This window comes from Schistocerca gregaria, chromosome 7, assembly GCF_023897955.1.
Source record: "Schistocerca gregaria isolate iqSchGreg1 chromosome 7, iqSchGreg1.2, whole genome shotgun sequence".
Classification (NCBI taxonomy): Eukaryota; Metazoa; Arthropoda; class Insecta; order Orthoptera; family Acrididae; genus Schistocerca; species Schistocerca gregaria.
The window spans coordinates 314152074-314173113 of NC_064926.1; the positions used below are offsets into that span (position 1 = coordinate 314152074).

The 21040-nt window shown below is 42.3% G+C and overlaps 1 protein-coding gene across 1 annotated transcript in view; it reads left to right on the forward strand.

Annotated features, from left to right (window-relative positions):
• The window catches only part of LOC126281967 (nose resistant to fluoxetine protein 6-like), a 381389-nt gene extending 363275 nt beyond the window's left edge, over positions 1–18114 (forward strand). Inside the window, exons 12-14 of the mRNA XM_049981343.1 lie at positions 2029–2171; positions 8939–9047; positions 17530–18114. Coding sequence (XP_049837300.1) covers positions 2029–2171; positions 8939–9047; positions 17530–17675 — 398 coding nt within the window. The 3' untranslated portion in view covers positions 17676–18114. The remainder of the gene's footprint in view (positions 1–2028; positions 2172–8938; positions 9048–17529) is intronic.
• Positions 18115–21040: the final 2926 nt, after the last annotated feature.

Consider the following 21040-nt stretch of genomic DNA (forward strand, 5'->3'; position numbering starts at 1 on the left):
GAGAGCAATGTTACAAGAGTGTGTTGTGTTTGTTATGAACACAGATTGTCTCAAGACTTATCAGTGGTGACTAACAATGAGTGAAACACAGTCTTCAGTATTACAGGTTAGAAAAATTTTCTCAACTAATTCTTTGGATAAAAAGTTTTCGGTTAAATTGTCTAGCCAATTTCGGAAAAAATCTCAAGCTTTCGATGACTGCCTCAATCATCGTCGTCAAAGGACAAGTCCGCCCGTCGTGAAATTGATGAGGTTGCAACTTTTATGGCCACAAAATGGCATCTGAATGGCTAGATTAAATCATGACAACATCGCGGCGGATGCTGCAGTGGCGCCCTCTACGTGTGTAGCTTACGTTTATGCCCGCTGTGGAGTGTCGATGCATGTACTAACTGAGTAGTGTCTCCTATTTCGGACAAGGACAAACTCGGCTCTTAGATTATCCATCTGATAACACCGTTCAGGAGAAAAAGGTTTTCAATCCGTCTGTCGAGGAAACCAAGGTACGATGCCGTTCAGCCAACAACGGAGAACCGTGACGTAGCACGGTTCCCATTCTGCGGTGAAACAACTGTCGCTGTGTGGAACATTGTCTTCAGCTTAAGAACAAAATTCTTAAAAGTCAGTGGCGACAGAGCGCTGCCTGGCGAATAAAGGCCAAATTATGTTCCAACAGACGAGGATTCTAGCTTGCGCTTCTAATTATTGGGACTCTGTGATTTGGGAAGCCGCGAAAACAACAACTTCGAGCAAGGCAATCAAATGCCGTGCTCTGTATTTAAAAGTTAGAGCCTCGTCCTTTTATGACAGTCAGACTTAACCAGTAATAACGTTGGTAGAAGTAATCACTGAAAACTTGGGATTTTATCTGGATTTGATACGAGTTAACTTTTTATCTCAGTACTACCGTTCCTCCGGGTATAATAAACACCTTGTATGCGTTGATCAGTAATGACTGGAAGAAGTTAGCACGGTGCCTGGTAATTATTCTTCACTAACGTTTAACATCAACAAAAGGAAATTAGTTTAGGAAACGAGACACTTAAAGTAGTAAAAGAGTTTTGCTATTTAGGAAGTAAAATAACTGATGATGGTCGAAGTAGAGAGAATATAAATTGTAGACTGGCAATGGCAAGGAAAGCGTTTCTGAAGAAGAGAAATTTGTCAACATCGAATATAGATTTAAGTGTGAGGAAGTCTTTTCTGAAAGTACTTGTATGGATTGTAGCCATGTATGGAAGTGAAACATGGACGATAACTAGTTTGGACAAGAAGAGATCAGAAGCTTTCGAAATGTGGTGCTACAGAAGAATGCTGAAGATAAGGTGGATAGATCACGTAACTAATGAGGAGGAAATGAATAGGATTGGGGAGAAGAGAAATTTGTGGCACAACTTGACTAGAAGAAGGGATCGGTTGGTAGGACATGTTTTGAGGCATCAAGGGAGGGCATTTAGCATTGGAGGGCAGCGTGGAGGGTAAAAATCGTAGAGGGAGACCAAGAGATGAATACATTAAGCAGATTCAGAAGGATGTAGGTTGCAGTAGGTACTGGGAGATGAAGAAGCTTGCACAGGATAGAGTAGCATGGAGAGCAGCATCAAACCAGTCTCAGGACTGAAGACAACAACAACAACGTTTAAACTACAGGCCATGTTCTTGTATTTTGACGATGAACAAAGGAAGAATTTAACGCCTCACGGACGACGAGATCGTTGGAGTATGAGACTATGAACAAAGAATATTCGTTGTATTGTCAGTATCCAACCATTGCACGATATTAAACATTAATCTTCCTTACCGTCCAAACTTTAAGGTGAGCTTGTATGGGTGCAGTAGAGTGGTATTCCAACAGTCTTAATTGCGAGTCTCCAAGAATGAATTGTGGTTACTCACTGAAGTCCCACTATCCTCTCCACAGGGCACTTGAAGTCTTTCATTTTTATATCACTTCACAGACGAGGAGATGAGTCTACTGTTCTCCACTTTCAAACAACTGTTTCACCACTTTGTGCCACTTGTTTCCAGGTCCAGTGAAAACTTTCCTGTCGTGGAATGGGTTCCAGCCACTCGCCAAACTCAGCTACGGTGCGTACCTCGTGCAGTACATCATCCTTTTCTACGACCAGGGCGTGACAAGGACGCCAATTTCCTACGGGCGCTACTATGTCGTAAGTGTAACAAGCCGCAGTTTGGTAATTATACAAGTCTAGCTTAGCGCCGCTGCTTCACTCGCGTAGACTGTATGGTCTGCACAACTTTTTTGTGTTTTTCTGTAAGCGAATTTGTATGTTCTTACGTCAATTGCTTATTTGTAAATCCACACTCTGTGCGAACAGTGTATCTAGTCGTTACGCGTAAAGCTGTTTTATCGAAACAACAGCAACAGTGCTACTGCTCTTCGCGATTATCGACGCATTGAAGGAATACTTCTATCGGCACAGGGGCTGAAGAACACAATTCGGAAGTTAGAATTAGCTAGCGATTTGGAATTCTTCTGGTAGGCGCCGACCGACAAACCGCACTACAAACTATTGAAGAAATTACTATTGCCATGGTTGCGTATCCTGGTCGCATTGTGCAGTCTTCTAGCAGTTCATGAGTTGTGTCACGAGAGCTGAACATTCCATGGCCCGCCGGTCGAAAAGTGCCACGAACAATTCGGAAATGGTATCTCCAGAGCGGTTGCGGACTGTCTTCGACGCAGATGGTCGTGATATTGAGCAACGTTTGCAACTTGGAACATAGACATGGTACGCAAACAACCAGTGTTATCCTATGATATGGAAATGAAGATATGTTTTTCTCATTCGTTTATTCGTCATTTCTCTTCTGCATGTCCTTACAAACGTTTCGTCGAAGTTCCATAGACCTACGATCACTCGTCTTTCATGGGGACCCCCTGAAGCAGCGAAAGTTTAATTATAGCCGCCTTGTAAGAGATTAGATTCAGAGAAATACTTTCTTCTGACGTAATTTATACATGACTATGTTACTCGAGACAGCACATGACGATTATCATTGCCGTTTCAAAGAGAGGCTTCCCAGAAACTGGATTCCGGAAACAGCTATCGTGTGAGACCCAACTCGCTTTATTTGTTCATGAGACCCAGAAATTATTAGATACAGGCTCCCAGGTAGCTGCTATTTTCCTAGACTTCCGGAAGGCGTTCGATACAGCTCCGCACTGTCGCCTGATAAACAAAGTAAGAGCCTACGGAATATCAGACCAGCTGTGTGGCTGGATTGAAGAGTTTTTAGCAAACAGAACACAGCATGTTGTTATCAATGGAGAGACGTCTACAGACGTTAAAGTAACCTCTGGCGTGCCATAGGGGAGTGTTATGGGACAATTGCTTTTCACAATATATATAAATGACCTAGTAGATAGTGTCGGAAGTTCCATGCGGCTTTTCGCGGATGATGCTGTAGTATACAGAGAAGTTGCAGCATTAAAAAATTGTTGCGAAATGCAGGAAGATCTTCAACGGATAGGCACTTGGTGTAGGGAGTGGCAACTGATCCTTAACATAGACAAATGTAATATATTGCGAATACATAGAAAGAAGAATCCTTTATTGTACGATTATATGACAGCGGAACAAACACTGGTAGCAGTTACTTCTGTTAAATATCTGGGAGTATGCGTGCGGAACGATTTGAAATGGAATGATCATATAAAATTAATTGTTGGTAAGGCGGGTACCAGGTTGAGATTCATTGGGAGAGTCCTTAGAAAATGCAGTCCATCAACAAAGGAGGTGGCTTACAAAACACTCGTTCGACCTATACTTGAGTATTACTCATCAGTGTGGGATCCGTACCAGATCGGGTTGACGGAGGAGATAGAGAAGATCCAAAGAAGAGCGGCGCGTTTCGTCACAGGTTTATTTGGTAACCGTGATAGCGTTACGGACATGTTTAGCAAACTCAAGTGGCAGACTCTGCAAGAGAGGCGCTCTGCATCGCGGTGTAGCTTGCTCGCCAGGTTTCGAGAGGGTGAGTTTCTGGATGAGGTATCGAATATACTGCTTCCCCCTACTTATACCTCCCGTGGAGATCACGAATGTAAAATTAGAGAGATTCGAGCGCGCACGGAGGCTTTCAGACAGTCGTTCTTCCAGCGAACCATACGCGTCTGCAACAGAAAAGGGAGGTAATGACGGTGGCACGTAAAGTGCCCTCCGCCACACACCGTTGGGTGGCTTGCGGAGTATGAATGTAGATGTAGATGTAGATGTAGAAGAGCAAGTTTGTTTTGCTTTGAGAAATGTATGGACCATTATGTGGTGGCACCTTTGTAGGGGGTAGGCGCGTGTGGTGATGTCGTAGGTGAGAGGAACCAGTGAAAAAACTTCGAACAATTTAACAATTTAACTTTATTACATCCTCAGTTCTGCAGGGCGAGTCACTAACTATTGCCACCAGGAATAACTCCGAAAGTATTATAGGAGCTGAAACGTTTGTGGGACAAAAGTTGCATGGGACAATTGGGGCCACAATATGATGCTGGGTTTTTGTTGCTTAGTGGGGTCGCTTCAGAGACATGAACGTCAACTTTGTGTTTTTTTTTAAATGGAGTGCTGAAGTTTGATAATTATTTTCTGATAGCGATTATCGAGACGAATCCAATGATGTGTAACAGTAAGGTCTTTTAAGGTCAAAAAAGGTTACAAAGGTGGCATGAACCTCAATTTATAAAAGGTGTTCGAAGTGATGACCATTGGTATCAATGCAGTGCTGTAATCTTCATATCATTGATTGAGTGGTATTCCGTATCACATCGGCACTTACCGAAGCACGTGCTCTGAAAACTCAGATGAAAATGCACAACGCTGGTGACTACTTTGAAGGCCAGTAAAACTTTGAAACATGTATCGATTTTGTACGAGCTGTAAATAAGTAGTTGCGACTATTTAAGATCTAACCCTTGTATCTCACGTAATTTTTGAAATCGTACACCAGAATTAAGAATTATCACCGGTTTTTGCACTACTCTTGAAACAGTGCGTCGTGTTCTTCTCTAGAAATCTGGAACATTAAATGAATAGGGTCATAGGACAAAGAATAGGAATTTTTGTTTTCTTTTCCATTTTAGTGTCTCTTCCTGGTCTTTATGATGTCTTTGATGGCATGCTTAGAGTTCGATGTACAGTTTACATATAAATCACTGGGAAATAAGAACGGAAGATTAGTGTTGTGCCCACCTTCTACACAGACAAGACCGATGTCACTACAGTGGAGCTAGCGAAAGAACAGCTGCAGTGGGCTACAAAAAATGGTTCAAATGGCTCTGAGCACTATGGGACTTAATTTATGAGGTCATCAGTCGCCTAGAACTTAGAACTAATTAAACCTAACTAACCTCAGAACATCACATACATCCATGCGCGAGGCAGGATTCGAACCTGCGACCGTAGTGGTCGCGCGGATCCAGACTGTAGCGCCTAGAACCGCTCGGCCACTCCGGCCGGCGCAGTGGGCTACAGTAGAGCCGGCGGCAGAAGGTCCCTGATCGTTGTAGAAGGCTTGGCACGAGAGCTTTGCAGGTCTGCTTCAACCAGTCATGTAACGCTAATTTGTATACATCTCCGTGGCGACGCTCCAGTATTGTTGCAGCTCTCTAGACCAGGGGATCTCAAACCTTCTCCGTCGGCCGCCCCCACCCGCCTTCCCCTCTCTCTGAAACATAAACAATTTGGCCGACCCTCTCATCCTCCCACCCCTTCCCCCTTCTATTTTTCTTTCCTTCCTAAGCACTTCTCGCATTTTGCACAAAAACGGCCTACCATGTCTATTTACTTTTGTTTAAATACTGCAAGTGTCAGCTCCAACAATTACAATAGTAGAGAGGGTCTTTCGATGACATCAGAGTTGAACATTGTTTTTAATTATCGTGCATTTACATTATTCAAAGGTGGTGGAAGTTAACAAACACAAATAGCTCATAAATAGCCACAACTGCGTGTGCAATTATTGGAACTGAGTAAATATGTCTCTTCCACTACATATTTTTTTACAAATTAATTGGCAAGTTAATTAGTTAAGGTTAAACTGTTTCCATCTACATTGCTTTTAGTTCGTTTAGAATTTTTTGATAGCTGAAAGATCTGAACATACAAATGACGGCAGGATAAGACAGGATAATAATCAACATTTAAATATGAGTTTGAAAACTCTTATATTCAAACTGATTATCCAAAAAAGAAATTATTGCTAAACTGAGATATTCTTTCCGAGTGTGAACCCAAAAATTTTCAAGAGACTTCGATTTAAATTCATTTCGGAGTGTTCTGACAGATCTGTTAGCTCCTCCTATTATTGATAAGTTGTATGTTACGGAAATTAATGCTCGAATTGTTGACAAAGGTCTTCGAGATGTACTATGCCAATTTACTAATTTCAGCTACTTCAAACTTTTCCGTCACGATATCATTCAGACAAGAAAATATCTCATTGTTACCTTACCCATCTAGGTTTCCCAAACTCCAAGTTTTCCCTTTAGACACGAGCACTTTCTCGCTCAGAAAGATTATATTACTGTTTCGGCCTTCATGTGATAGTTTAAGATAGTGAAGTTTCTTATAATCATCGACCACGTAGCACAATAGTAGAGGCCATTGTTCGTTCAGAAATGAAGCCGCAAGTGTAGGATTGCTATTCAGAAGGAAAAGACGACATTCATCCTTCCTCTCCACAATACGACGAAGATCTTTACCGTACAACAACGACGTACCTCTCTGTGCAGTAGAAGCGCATTCTGAGTGGGACTCATCTCGTCACAAAGAATGGAAAATAGCCTACTGGTTAAAGCTCGTGCTTCCACATCGTTCAGCCAATGTCTCCCTGTGTACCATGCGATGTGTGAGTTTACAGAGAGAGAAACAGCACACATTTTTCCCACAATCCACTCTTTAATTCCAGTAAATGCTGCCGCCCCACCGCTACGTTAACCAACACAACTTGTCCATGATAGATTGTGGTCATCAAACTTTGGGCTGTCGTGAAGTCGTGGTAGATGTTTCAAACAGTGGTTGCTGCATCGTTTCGATGACCCACAGCATCAACTGAGAGTGGTTTCGACTTCAAACTGCCGCCGAATCTTTCTCCATGCATGGCTTCGCACATTTAGATGGCTCCAGAAAGAAGTAATTTCTCGCCAATAAAGTGAGTGATTTGTATTTTGCAGTTAAGCACTGTACCAATAGGAAAACTCTTAGGGCGTTCTTGGGATCTGATACCTGTTTTTTGAGAAACCTGGCATTTCCTTTTAGTTGTTGGTCTGACAATTAAAAAAAATCTATCGGTTGACTTCAAGCTACCATTGTCTGAAAGCTCCAAACGAAGAACACATTGTTGCCATTCCCCATTATTCAAAAGAATGACGGTAAAGCCAAATGTCAGATAATGATCTTGATATTTACGCACTTTGATTTTGCCTTTCTGGGTAGAAAAATAAATTTTTTATCCCTTATAAATGTAGAACGCAGCGACTGTGATAAATAGATGTTTTCAGAAAGGACTACAGCCATTCATCTTTCTTGGTCGTAGAATTTTTGTTTCCCCATTAGTGGTTTAACTTGCCCAACACCTCATCATGTGCTGCAGCGCTTAGTGATTGTTTATAGCACTGTGGGGGTAGTTTTGTCATTGTAAAATATCGAAACAGGTAAGCGTACAATGTGACGAGTTATCTACAGGTACTGACGTCATAAAATCATACGGTCCTACTTGATGGCATTAATTACAGTTATTGACAGGTGTTAGGGGACAAGGAGAGGGTTGAAGAAGAAAGAGATAACGAGAGAGAGAGTCGGAATAAGTTGGAGCGTTACTTAAGAAGAAAGTGGTTTGTGTGTGTGTGTGTGTGTGTGTGTGTGTGTGTTTGTTTGTTTGTTTGCTTTAGTGCGGGGTGTAATGATAAGGGCTTTGTTTTGCAACGTCGAAACTTCTTTTAAAAATCTGGAGAATGGGTGCTTCGCTAATTCTAATTCTTCATTTAAGATAGTGTGTGTTGATTTAGGAATGTGGGTGAAAATCTCTAATTTTTCCAGAAAATCAGTCTTTATCCCCTTGTCTACGCTCTGCAGAATATGAAAGCTGTTTTCTATGTCTGCAAACGATCGTCTATTTTGTGCTGTTGGGAATCAAAACAGTATTTATTTAAACTTTGTAAACAAAGTGCGGTGATGCACCTTTTGTATCACATTTCTGAGCTTCTTCCCGTTTCTTGTATGCAGTAGCAGCAGTAGTTTATACATAGGTGGTTTATGTTAAGATGAGCAGCTCTTTTTAAACTACTTTGTTTTATATTTCGTTAGTTGTGTACATACTTAATTTGATGTTGTATAATTTAAATAGCTTTGTGAGTCGATAAAAGATGTTACCGAGAAAAGGCAGACATACAGATTTTCTTTATTCTGCTACTAAGTAACAGTGTGATCATTCTGTGTGATTGCTTTGAACTGTTGCATCTAATATGTAAGGTAATGATGGGTCATAAGCATTGTTGTAGGCTACTGTTCTTACTTTAAACAGTTTCAAAAAACTACTAACATCTTATTCTTAATTCATATACAATTTAATGCACATTTGCAGACATTTATTGATTATAGTTCGTTGCGCATACACAAAACAGAAAAAGTTCTCAAAATATAAACAGCCTCTCGGCGGTACAATGTTACACATTGGCCGGAATACTACCCTTTGGTCATTGCCAAGTTCGATTCACACGATTAAGAGAGAACAAAGGAAAACTTTTTCCAGTTCATCACTCATTTTCCACGGTATAATATGCCTCCTCTGGGTACTTACAAGTGTGGTATCAAACGCTTAATTCGTAGACTTACAGATCTCGAAAATTTTGTTGTAGAAGAGAATAAGAATTTTTCTTAAGAGCGCTATGTTTAAACATCTGCAAATTATGTGTGTATTGCAGGTACATAAAATGCTGGGTGACATGGCACTGACGCTGCCGCTTGCTGCCATTGTCTCACTGGCTTTCGAAATGCCCGCTCTCAACTTGGACAAGGCCCTGCTAAGACCAGGTGAGACATCAGCAGGGAACGCACATTCTGGCAGCGGGTGATCTTACAAGTGGTGTGGCGCCATTTTGTGTCTAGATGATTTACACATATAGGGACAAGACGATATAAACAGTGTGAATTTAATGTAAACACAAGTCAGATACAATGGTGGGGACTTACATACAGGTACAAGGAAAGCTACAGCCCATCCCGCCATTGATCTCAGACACATTGTTATACTTGCAGATCACTGCTCCCTAGCATATCGACTACGTAATTTATCATTCTACACTCATGCTAATAAATAAAGGATAATTGCAGAATGTGGTGCCACACAACGTGGCACTACAAAAAACTGAGGCTAATAGCATAGGAACATAGGGAACACACACGACACAGATCTGTAAGTCCACGGTATTGGTGATAAGTTTAGAAAACCGTCCCGAAACGCATGTGCTACAAAACGCCACTGTTTCCTTCGCATGTTCCCCGACATCAATATGGTATATGATCACCATGCACACGTACACAGGTCGCACAACGGGTTGGCATACTCTGGATCAGGTGGTCGAGCACCTCCTGGGGTATAGCCTCCCATTCTTGCACCAGTGCCTGTCAGAGCTCCTAAAGTGTCCTAGGGGTTTGAAGACGTGCAGCTATACGTCGACAGAGAGCATCCCAGACGTGCTAGATGGGGTTTATGTCTGGAGAACAGGCAGACAACTCCATTCGCCTGATATACCCTCACCACCAAACCACAACCTCCATACAGATAGATCCCTTTCAAGGACATTAAGGTGTTGGTATCTAATTCCTGGTACATTCCAGATGAAAACCCGGCGAGAATCACTGTTCAGACTATACCTAGACTCGTACGTGAACATAACCTGGGACCAGGTTCTTGACACCAGGCTTTACGGGCTTTCCTGTGACCAGGAGCCAGTGGAATGCACTTTTCGGGTCTCCGGGCCAATAAACCATGTCGTTCAGTCGTCTGTAGACTGTGTGTCTGGAGACAAATGTTCCAGTGGCTGCGGTTAGGTCCCGAGCAAGGCTACCTGCAGTACTCCGTGGCCGTCTGCGGTCGCTGATGGTGAGAATCGGTCTTCTTGTGGTGTTGTACACTGTGGACGTCCCGTACTGTAGCGCCTGGACACGTTTCCTGTCTGCTGGAATCATTGCCAAAATCTTGACATCACACTTCGTGGCACACGTAGGGGCCGTGCTACGATCTACTGTGTTTGACCAACCTCCCGTCGCCCTAGAATTCCACCCCTCATAACGTCATCAATACGTGTTCTTTCACCCATTTTCAACACACAGTCACCATTAGCACCCCTGGAAACATCACACTTCCTTGCTGCAACGTACTCTGACATGCACCAACACGCCTCTGCGTATGTAGACTGTTGACAGCGCCACCGTACGACGACTGAAGTCAAATGAACCGCATGGTCATACCCCGAGGTGATTTAAACCCGCAAACCGCCCACCAGAGCGTTGTTTCAGCATGTATCAGCATTATCTGTAATTTATAAGCATGGGTGTATTTTACGTAGAAGCAGCAAGCCATATGTACAACTATATCTGCTTCATCAGAGTAACCGCCACTGTCGTCCCTGTACCATTTTAAACTGAACATGTTTTTGACTCAAGATTCCTCTTGCCGTATAACGGCACTTCATCACCGGGACTCACTGTCTTTGGATAATTTTACGTGACATGCAATTGTGTCATCGCAGCTGTAACTTCCCTGTCATTGTAAGGCAACTTATTCGTCAAACACTAAGTTTGCGTTTAGCACTAGGCTTGTTGAATATTTCCACGGATATCTTGCGCTGTAAATTAGTTACAGATGCCTCAACAGCTGAGATAGCGAGACGTCCATTACCTGGAAGACCACGAGTCACCATACGGAAAAGCTTTGGTTAGGGCGCCCCAGAATGCTCCTTTGTCACTAACCCGAAAACTAAGGAGAGCTTCACATTTCAGGGGTTGGCCGAGAACTGCTCTCAGGCGATTAAAAGACCATAGAATTAGGTCCCGTAGTCTGACGAATAAGTTGTGGATATACTAGCAATTGTGAGTTCACGAAAAGATGTCGATTGGAGGAAAGTCTTTTTCTCCGACAAGTGCACAGCTGAGTCCATGAGCAGAGGTCCTGTTCTTGTTTAATGGACAGGTGGGGGACGGTATGAGGCGCGCTCCGTGGCCACACAAGCTACAAGCTGACGCCTAAGTGTGAAACTTTCGGGCTCTATGTCTTACGATTGCATTTCAGCAAGCTATGAACATTTGCTTGAAAATTTAATCAACCCTGAAGCTCTAATTTGGCACCCCGAAGTACATCTCACTTACCAACATGATGATCATCTGTTCCACACTAGCGTTATGGTACAGAACTGGTTTCAAAGGAGAGAGAATACTATCCTGTGCCTTCCGTGCCCTTGCCTCAGTCGCATAGAGCACGTATCGGCTCACCTTAAGAAGTCTCTACAGGACAATTGGCCAGACCGTCCTCCGGGAACTGTGAATGGCCTAAGGGATTAAGTTTATTCTTAGTGAGAGAGAATTGCCATAGATGAGGACTTCTTCCATGTACTGTTCTTGATGCCAATGGCAAGTGGACGAAATACGGAAGTTATACGTAGCCTACTCTTCATTTTACTTTCTTGCATTGTTCTGTAAAAGGCCTACCTAGTTTTAGGCCAGTAATATTAATTTCAAAATGGATATCTACTTATTACTATACTATTTGTACTTTTGTGGAGGTGAAATTAGTATCACTCTACAAGGAACATTATTTTTATTTTTATTGGAGGTCAGATGCATATCACCCTCCAATGATGACTATTTTTATTGTTATGGGACGTCCGATAAATATTACCTTCCAAGGAAGATTATTTTTAGACATCAAATTCACAAACCATAGTAAGTTATATATTGAAGAGAATATCGAAAAAATAGAAATATAAAATATAATTTAATAGCCAAACGTAAATAAAGCACGAGACATTTGGGACGCGATAAAAAAAGTCTGCGGTGAAATTCGATCCGACACATCAACGCCTGCCAGTACAGTAAACTGACACGCTACCAAGGAGATACCGGACCTCTTCTTTTCAGAGTAACGGTCGAAGGCCTACCGTAGTTGAAGAACGAATATTAAACTGGAAACAATACATTCTGGAAGGCACATTCATTCTCTTGTGTAAATCAGGCTGAAGGGTTTAGAAAAATATGCCAATCAGCTGATACGCTTCTCTTAGCTGAAAACTGTAGAGACACCAGGTGGCAAAAATACATCCATGTTCAATTTTTCTACGATGGCTGTTTGTCTAAAGATTAAAGTATTACAAAATAGAAACTTTTGAAAGAATGTGGAACCTAGAAATGTCTACAACTGCACAATTTGTAACGAATTAAGGTATAAAATATTACATTCGCAGGTCTAAATAAAAAATTACAATCTAGTCCAGCTAGACGCGCACGCTCATCCCTTACTTTCGTAAACGGTCATCCTATCCACTCAGCCAATGAAACAGATGTGAATCTATTGTCGCTGTAGTAATTCTACCGACGAGTATTTTTTTTTTATTTCAGTCGTTTCTAAGTGTTCGAATAATGACTTTCAAGAGAAATGATACTATGAGTTAAATTGCAGTGAATCTCGACATTTACTGTCGAGTTGCGAACGCTGGCACTTCTGAACTAGGGCATCCTCACTGCTCTGTTGTTGGAATATAAATTATTCGGTCAGGTCAATCTTTTTGCTTCTCATTGTGCATCGAAGAAGCAATGATGTAAATAAAACAAACGTTCAGGAGGAGGATTAAAATTCAATGTGACAGGATACCAATGATAAAGTTTTCTGCTGATATTGCAGCCCTATTCCAAATTTTTCTTTTGTTTCCTTTACTACTTGCTCAATGTACAGATTGAATAACGTCTGGAATAGGCTTGAACCCTGTCTCACTCCCTTCCCAACCACTGCTTCCCTTTCATGCACCTCGACTCTTATAACTGCCTGCTGGCTTCTGTACAAATTGTAAATAGCCTTTCGCTCCCTGTATTTTACCACTGCTACCTTCATAATTTGAAAGAGATTATTGCAGTCAACATTGTCAAAAGTTTTCCCTAAGTCTACAAATGCTACAAACGTAAGTTTGCCTTCCCTTAATCCATCTAAGATAAGTTGTAGGGTCAGTATTGCCTCATATGTTCCAACATTTCTACGTGATCCAAACTGATCATTCAGAGGTCGGCTTCTACCAGTTTTTCCATTCGTCTGTAAAGAATTCGCGTTAGTAATTTGCAACCATGGCTTATTACACTGATAGTTAGGTAATTTTCACACCTTCGACACCTGGTTTCTTTGGGATTGGAATTACTATCTTCTTCATCAAGTCTGAAGGTATTTCGCTTGTCTCATACATCTTGCTCACCGGATGGAAACCTTTTGACATGGCTCGCGCTCCCAAGGCTATCAGTAGCTCTAATGGAATGTTGTCTACCCCAGTGGCATTGTTTCGACTTAGGTGGTTCACTGCTCTGTCAAACTCTTCACGCAATATCGTATCTCCCATTCCATCTTCATCTACATCCTCTTCCATTTCCATAATATTGTCCTCAAGTTCATTGCCCTTGTATAGACCCTCTATATACTCCTTACACCTTTCTGCTTTCCCGTCTTTGCTTAGAACTAGGTTTCCATCTGAGCTCTTGATATTCATACAAGTGGTTCTCTTTTCTCCAAAGGTCTCTTTAATTTTCCTGTAGGCAGTATCTATCTGACCCCTAGTGATATATGCCTCTACTTCCTTACATTTGTCCTCTAGACATCCCTGCTTAGCCATTTAGCACTTCCTGTCGATCTCATTTTTGCGACGTTTGTATTCCGTTTTGCCTGCTTCATTTACTGCATTGTTATATTTTCTCCTCTCATCAGTTAAATTCAATATATCTTCTGATACCCGAGGATTTCCACTAGCCCTTGTCTTTTTACCTACTTGATCCTCTGCTGCCTTCACTATTTCATCTTTCAAAGCTACCCATTCTTCTTCTGCTGTATTTCTTTCCCCTATTCTTGTCAATCTTTCCCTAATGCTCTCCCTGAAAATCTCTATAACCTCTTGTTCTTTAATTTTATCCAGCTCCCATCTCCTTCAATTCCCCCCATTTTACAGTCCCTTCAATTTTAATCTACAGTACATAGATTGTGGTCTGATCCCATATCTGCCACTGGAAATATCTTACAATTTAAAGCCTGGTTCCTAAATCTCTGCCTTACCATTGTATTATCTATCTGAAACCTTCCAGTGTCTCCAGGCCTCTTCCACGTATACAACCTTCTTCCATGATTCTTAAACCAAGTGTTAGCCATGACTATGTTATGCTCTGCGTAAAAGTCTACCAGGCGGCTTCCTATTTCATTTCTTACCCCCATTCCATATTCAGCTGCTACTCTTCCCTCTCTACCTTTTCCTACTATCGAATTCCAGTAACCCATGACTATTAAATTTTCGTCTCCATTCGCTGTGGAATAATTTGTTTTATCTCATCATACATTTCATCAATATTTTCGTCATCTGCAGAGCTAGATGGCATATAAACTAGTATTACTGTGGTAGGCGTGGGTTTCTTGTTCTTTCTTGGCCACAATAATGCGTTCACTATGCTGTTTGAAGTAGCTTACCCACACTCCTATTTCTTTGTCATTATTAAACATACTCATGCATTACCCCTATTTTACTTTTGTATTTGTAACCCTGTATTCACTTGGCCAGACGTCTTGTTCCTCCTGCCACCGAACTTCACTAATTCCCGCTATATCTAACTGTAAACTATCCATTTCCCTTTTTAAATGTTCTAACCTACCGATTAAGGGATCTGACATTCCACGCTCCGATCTATAGAATGCCAGTTTTCTTTCCCCTGATAACGACGACCTCCTGAGTAGTCTCCGCCCGGAGATACGAATGGGGGACTATTTTACCTCCGAAATATTTTTTCCAATTCGACGCCATCATCATTTAACCATACAGTAAAGCCTCATGCCCTCGGGAACATTTACGGCTGTAGTTTCCCCTTCCTTTTAGCCGTTCGTAGTACCAGCACAACAAGGCCTTATGGTTAGTGTTACAAGGGCAGATCAGTCAATCATCCAGACTGTTGCCCCTGCAACTACTAAAAAGGCTGCTGCCCCTCTTCAGGAACTACACGTTTGTCTGGCCTCTCAACAGATACCCCTCCGTTGTGGTTGCACCTACAGCACGGCTATCTGTATCGCTGAGGTACGCAAGCCTCCCACCCACGCCAAGGTCCATGGTACATGGGGGGGGGGGGGGGGGGGGGGGGGCACGGAATGTTAATTGACAATTGACAATAAAACGAAGAATTAAGAAATCTTTGAGGACTAGCAGAAATGAAATTAACAAATAAACTTAAGATCAAGGTTTGTGGTTACGAAGTTAAGGAGTTGTGCTAACTCGGAAACAAAGAGGACATTAACAGGAGACTAGCACAGGCAAAGAAGGCTTTCCTAGACAAAAGATGTCTTATAGCAAACATCGGCCTTCATTTGAGGAAGAAATTTTGTAAATTGTTTGGAGAACGCATTGTATGGAAGTGAACCATGGACTGCGGAAAAACGGTAAAGGATAGGAACCGACGCGTTTGTGATGTGGGTCTATACTAAGCAATTGAAAAGTTGGTGGACTGATGTAAGAAATGAGGTTTCCGCAGAATCTCCAAGGAGAGCAACAAGTGTAAAATATTGACAAGAAGAGGGAACGGCAATGAGATGTATGTTAAGACATCAAGAAATAACTTCCATGATATTTAACAAAGCGTGGATAAAGACAGAGTTTAGAATAAATCCAACAAACGACTGAGGACATCTGGCACAAGTGCTACACTCAGACATGAAAAGGTGGATCGCATCAAACCAGTCACGTCACAGATTAACCCCATACCCACCCCCAAAAAATAAAAAAAATATATAAAAAAAGGAAAGGAAACTTAGCTATAACATTGTATACGACGTAATCGACTACCTTTCACAGTGGCAAGCATTAATTAGCGCTCACTGTCGTTTGTAGCATTACATGTGAGCATCCTGTCACCCTATTGTTGGTTAGATAACGCACCTTGTTTCTCACTCGACCAGCTACTTATCCTGTCAGGCCCTTGTCAAACAGTGATACCATTCCCACACACCTATTTCTGTGAACGTCAACATAAGGCCATCTGTGCGTTATACTTCTCTTCCATATTGCATACGATGGTATAATAGTCTCCTCAATCGCACCCGGCAAAAAAAACGGCTATCTTTAATTTGTAACTGAAAATACATACGAAGTGTTCCCTCGAGTACCAAAAATATAGGGTGATCCAAAAAGGACTTTACAAGTTTAGAATGATATACACATTTATTGAGGTAACTTACAGAATCTGTATATGCGTCGTTTTGTAGCAAACAACCTAAGTTTGATTCGCATAGTGCATCAGTACCTCACTCTGCCACCAGGAGCGCCAGTGTAGCACACTGTTACAGTGGCTATTTGCACTGGTGCCGAGCGTGCTCGCTGTATGTTTTGGTTTCTGAAACTAACTTCGCAAAAACTGTTCGGCATAAATGTCTCCCCAAATACGCTACAGAACCTCCAAGCAGACACCATCTCATTTCCTCGTGGAAGTTCGAGGTTTCTTCGATAACTGCCTTCCAGTATGGTAGATTGGTCGTGAGGGGCCATTCGGATGGCCACCTCGCTCCCCAAACTTTACACCAATGTTGTTCTTTCTGTGGAGTTCCATTAAAGACTGTGCGTACGTCCCTTCCCCACCAAACACTTTAGCTGACCTGAAAACCAAATCTTTCTCTTAACTATCAGAGAAACATCTAAACTCAATCATATTTTAGAAATTCCTTGATTAGTTTTTTACTGAATGACAACAAACAGTTGTATTTCTTAAACTGCATGGAAAACACTGCCGTTAATCGTTACATAAAACAGTTCCTTTTTGGTTTGTGATTTGTTCATCAATTGTTTCATAAATAATAAGGCGTCCTTTTATCGCACTTCGTAAAGGTGGAAATTAAGTTGTACGCACTAATCAGGCATTGATGGGTAACACTAAAGGACAACTGCTACATAATTTCTTGTCATTGTTACATGACCAGTCACGCTATTTGAAAAAGTACTTGATACCATTGACACGTTTCACCAAGAGCGCTAAGTATGTGGCTAACCCAGAAATTTCTCTTCTGTGTGCATCTGTTACCGTACATCTGCTAGAGCTGCCTGTGCATGTTTCATACAGATTGTTTCTGTCACATGTTTGAGCCACCGCCTAGTTGCTACCAAGTCTGCACCTGAGAAACAAAGTTCTCAGAATTCACAGACAGATATAGCACACTTTATTTCTACCCTAAAACAGTAGTTCTGCGACGCTGCTACCACTTCATCAGCTCAATTTTTAATGTATTAATTCTCTTCCCCAGGAAGCAAATCGACTTCTGAAGGCAATACGACAGCCAGGGACAACCAGGCATTCAGCGCCGATGAACTGCGAGCGCCTGCGACTAGAATTGAAATGGCTTTGCACCCAGCTACGGCCGCCAGCGCCAGGCAAACGACATCGCCTTGATAACTGATGATTGGTGACTGCTCACATCCACCAGCCGAGTCACGGCAAAGGGTCCCTCTCCCACACGGCGGGAAAACGCTGTTTCTGCCGACAATACGTCCGCGTTAACAATTGTGTGCATCCTTTTGTAAACTAGCTATTTATTTACGACACAAGGGTGCGCACATTACATTTGATATGTCCCTCTATAGTATGATGCACAGTGAACACTATAAATTTGTATAATATTACCTAACACGAAATTCAGTGACGTAAGTGCCTGTCAGGGTATTGATACCAAGATGTATCTATATGTAAAGCACGATTTGGGAAGAATAAGTGTAATCCTTTTCTCCGTTTAACAACTCTGTACATCAATTTCATCAGTCTGTATGATATGAAATGAGTGAAAATAAACGTGTTCTCAACTCACATTTTTATGTTGAGTTCAAAACTGTAGTTAATTTTATTCTATCTCGTTCAGAGTTTTGTTCTGTGAACAGTGATAAAGGAGAGGTGGACTACAGAGGGGCATGGCAACTGCCATCATAGGAAAGCTGGACTGGAGCAGAAATGATTACTGAACAAGTTAACATATTAAACAGAAGATTCACTTAACTTATATTTCTCCATGCATATTATAAATATTCTCATTATAAATACGGTAGCAGGAAATAGAGTCCAGCTCTCAGCGTCAACATGGAAGAGTCTTGTACTAAGCACATATTATGGAGTCGTAACAAAGAGGCTCCAAGTGCAACTAGTCTGAATGGTTGCTGCCCGCCATACTGTATCGCAGTGACACAGGGTGTTCACGGTACGGAGCAACGAGCCACTGGAGGCGTGGCTCAGTGGGCACACATAAATGGGTCCGTCAGATCCCATGCGCCCGCTATTGGCATGTGATGGAAACTTGCTGTTTCATTGCCAACTGTGAAGCCCATTGGTGGTATCGATGTGCGATATCACATTTTCCATAACGGATTAAAGATTTTCAATTTTCGGTTTTATCAGGATACCGAGCTGCAAAATCGAAGACACTTTATTTTCGAAGTTTTGAACAAGTGATTTTTCAATTTTACAGCTGAAGGCCTTATCATAAAATGTTTCACATAGAGTTCGGCTGAAGGCCACATACCGAACACAGAAAACTCAAGGTTTATGACCTGGATAACAATAACGATTTCCAATACGCAATTTTTTAAAAAAATGTTTAAGCAAGACTCTTCAAAGTTTTAATTTAAGACTGCTAAAGGCCTTATTTTAAAATTAAAACAAACTAAATGAATAGGCGGCTGAAGTCCTCGCACCGTACTTGAGACAAAAATCACAATCTAAAAACTACAGAACAATGGCGCTGAGAAGTGTTCCAAGGGTCTGCCTGAGGAGGAAATACCAACGTAAGATTAGGTGAGATAGGTAGCCAAGAATAAGACTAAGTAATCAGACAGCAACCCGACCAACAACCAAATCAATTCCACTGCGCCGACCAACGGCAAGACAACGTAAAATATCAGTCGAGGACGAAAATACCAGCAGCACTACGTCTTCAAAATTGGGTCTAAAAACAGCTAAGACACAATTAACACTCAAAAATATAAGCAAAACCAAAAGGCTGTCAAACTACACGCGGTACGGACAGCATCAACACGGGGAGGAAAAAACACACAGCGGAACACTACGCTAAAGCCCTCGCCGCGGAGACTTCCTCGCTACTCTGTCCAAACCGACCGACTACCTACTCCAGTACGCAGACAGCATTAACATAACTGCTCAGTGGAAATTACACAAGCTACACACAGATCCACGAAAACCCTTCCACAAGAACTCGAACAATCGTAAAAGCAATCACTGTGGCACAACCAGGACGAATGATAAGTCGACACACACAGAGAACCCAAAGCGGTCGAGGACCGATACACATCTCCCGGTGAGACGACCAACCGAACGACCAACCAATTTTGTCCCCACTCAAGTCATGTGTGTCAGCAGCAGTCGGGCGAGTCTTGGCTGTCCGGACCTCACTGCAGCTCCATTCCGACTCAACTCCATGTCCGTTCGGAACTCGAAGACACAGCGACCTGAGCACACTGGCTCGGACCCAACCGTGCAAAGGTAACTCTTGCCCATTGGCGACCCGACATCTCTGCACAAGGTAGAAACCGACCCACGTCCGGCAAGATGACCAACATACGCGTCGCCCGATGAGACGACAGACTGAACGACCAACCAACGGTCCTTCCCACTCCAGTCTCCTTCCGTCGGACAGCGCATGTGTGTCGCCAGCGGTCGGAGAGTACTGGCTGTCCCTACCTCACTGCTGCTGCGTCTCGACTCAACTCCACGAGCCGGAAATACTAGCGGTCGCTCCGGAGATAGTATGACACTGCACTTATCGATAAGCGCTGATGCTGCCACTCACGGGCAAGCAAACCAGCAGCTTAGTGACGCCAGTAAATCGAGAAAGAAACGAGACAGCGACACCGCAACACAAGCTGTCAAGCAATAAACGGCATGAACGCGAGCAGCGCACGGCACAAGTTGCGTAGCCGAGAAAGCAAAAGCATTGGAATATAAAGATTTGGTGAAATCGGACACATTTTGTGCCTGGGGCACAAACCACATTGTATGAAACTCTTGTAGGTTGTGGTGGACCATCGCGTGATACACGATTTACTCCAAACTCTTGTAGATCGCAAGACTTCCACAACTACGAGGGTCATTCAGTAGTTAAAGAGACAAATTGGCCTGGAGAAAAAACTCTTAATAGGGAAAGTTTGGTACTTTCATGGCTTTAATTTGGCTTCACTGGGATGAGCTCTGATCAGCTGATGTATATACATTGTTTTGTTTATAATCTCAAAAATATATTTCAAAATGACGAGTCCGCTTGAAACGTCCACATTAGTTGAACAACGTTCTGTTATTCGCTTTCTATTTGCTGAAGGCGAGAAGCCAGTGAATATGTACCGCAGAATGTCTAAAGTTTATAGTGAAGGTCGTCTAATTCGTGCAAACTTTTACTAGTGGGAGCAGTTCAAAAACGGTCGCGAGTCGTTGACTGACGAACGTCGTTCTGGCCGACCAGTTGCTGTTTCAACTCCCTCACTTGAAAATCGAATTGATGACATATTCGTGCCGATCGTAGTATGACTGTGGAAATGATAGTTGATAAGATTCAAGTTAGTACTGCCACAATTCATAACATTTATGCAAAAAGCTGAAGTACCGCAAAACATGTGCATGACCGGTCCCAAAGGAGTAGACGCTGCTACACAAGGAAACAAGGTTGAGAGTGTGCACAGAGCTAACGAACGTTATGAAACAGAAGATGAGCACTTTCTCAACAACATTTTAACTTGTGATGAAACTTGTGTTCACTGTTA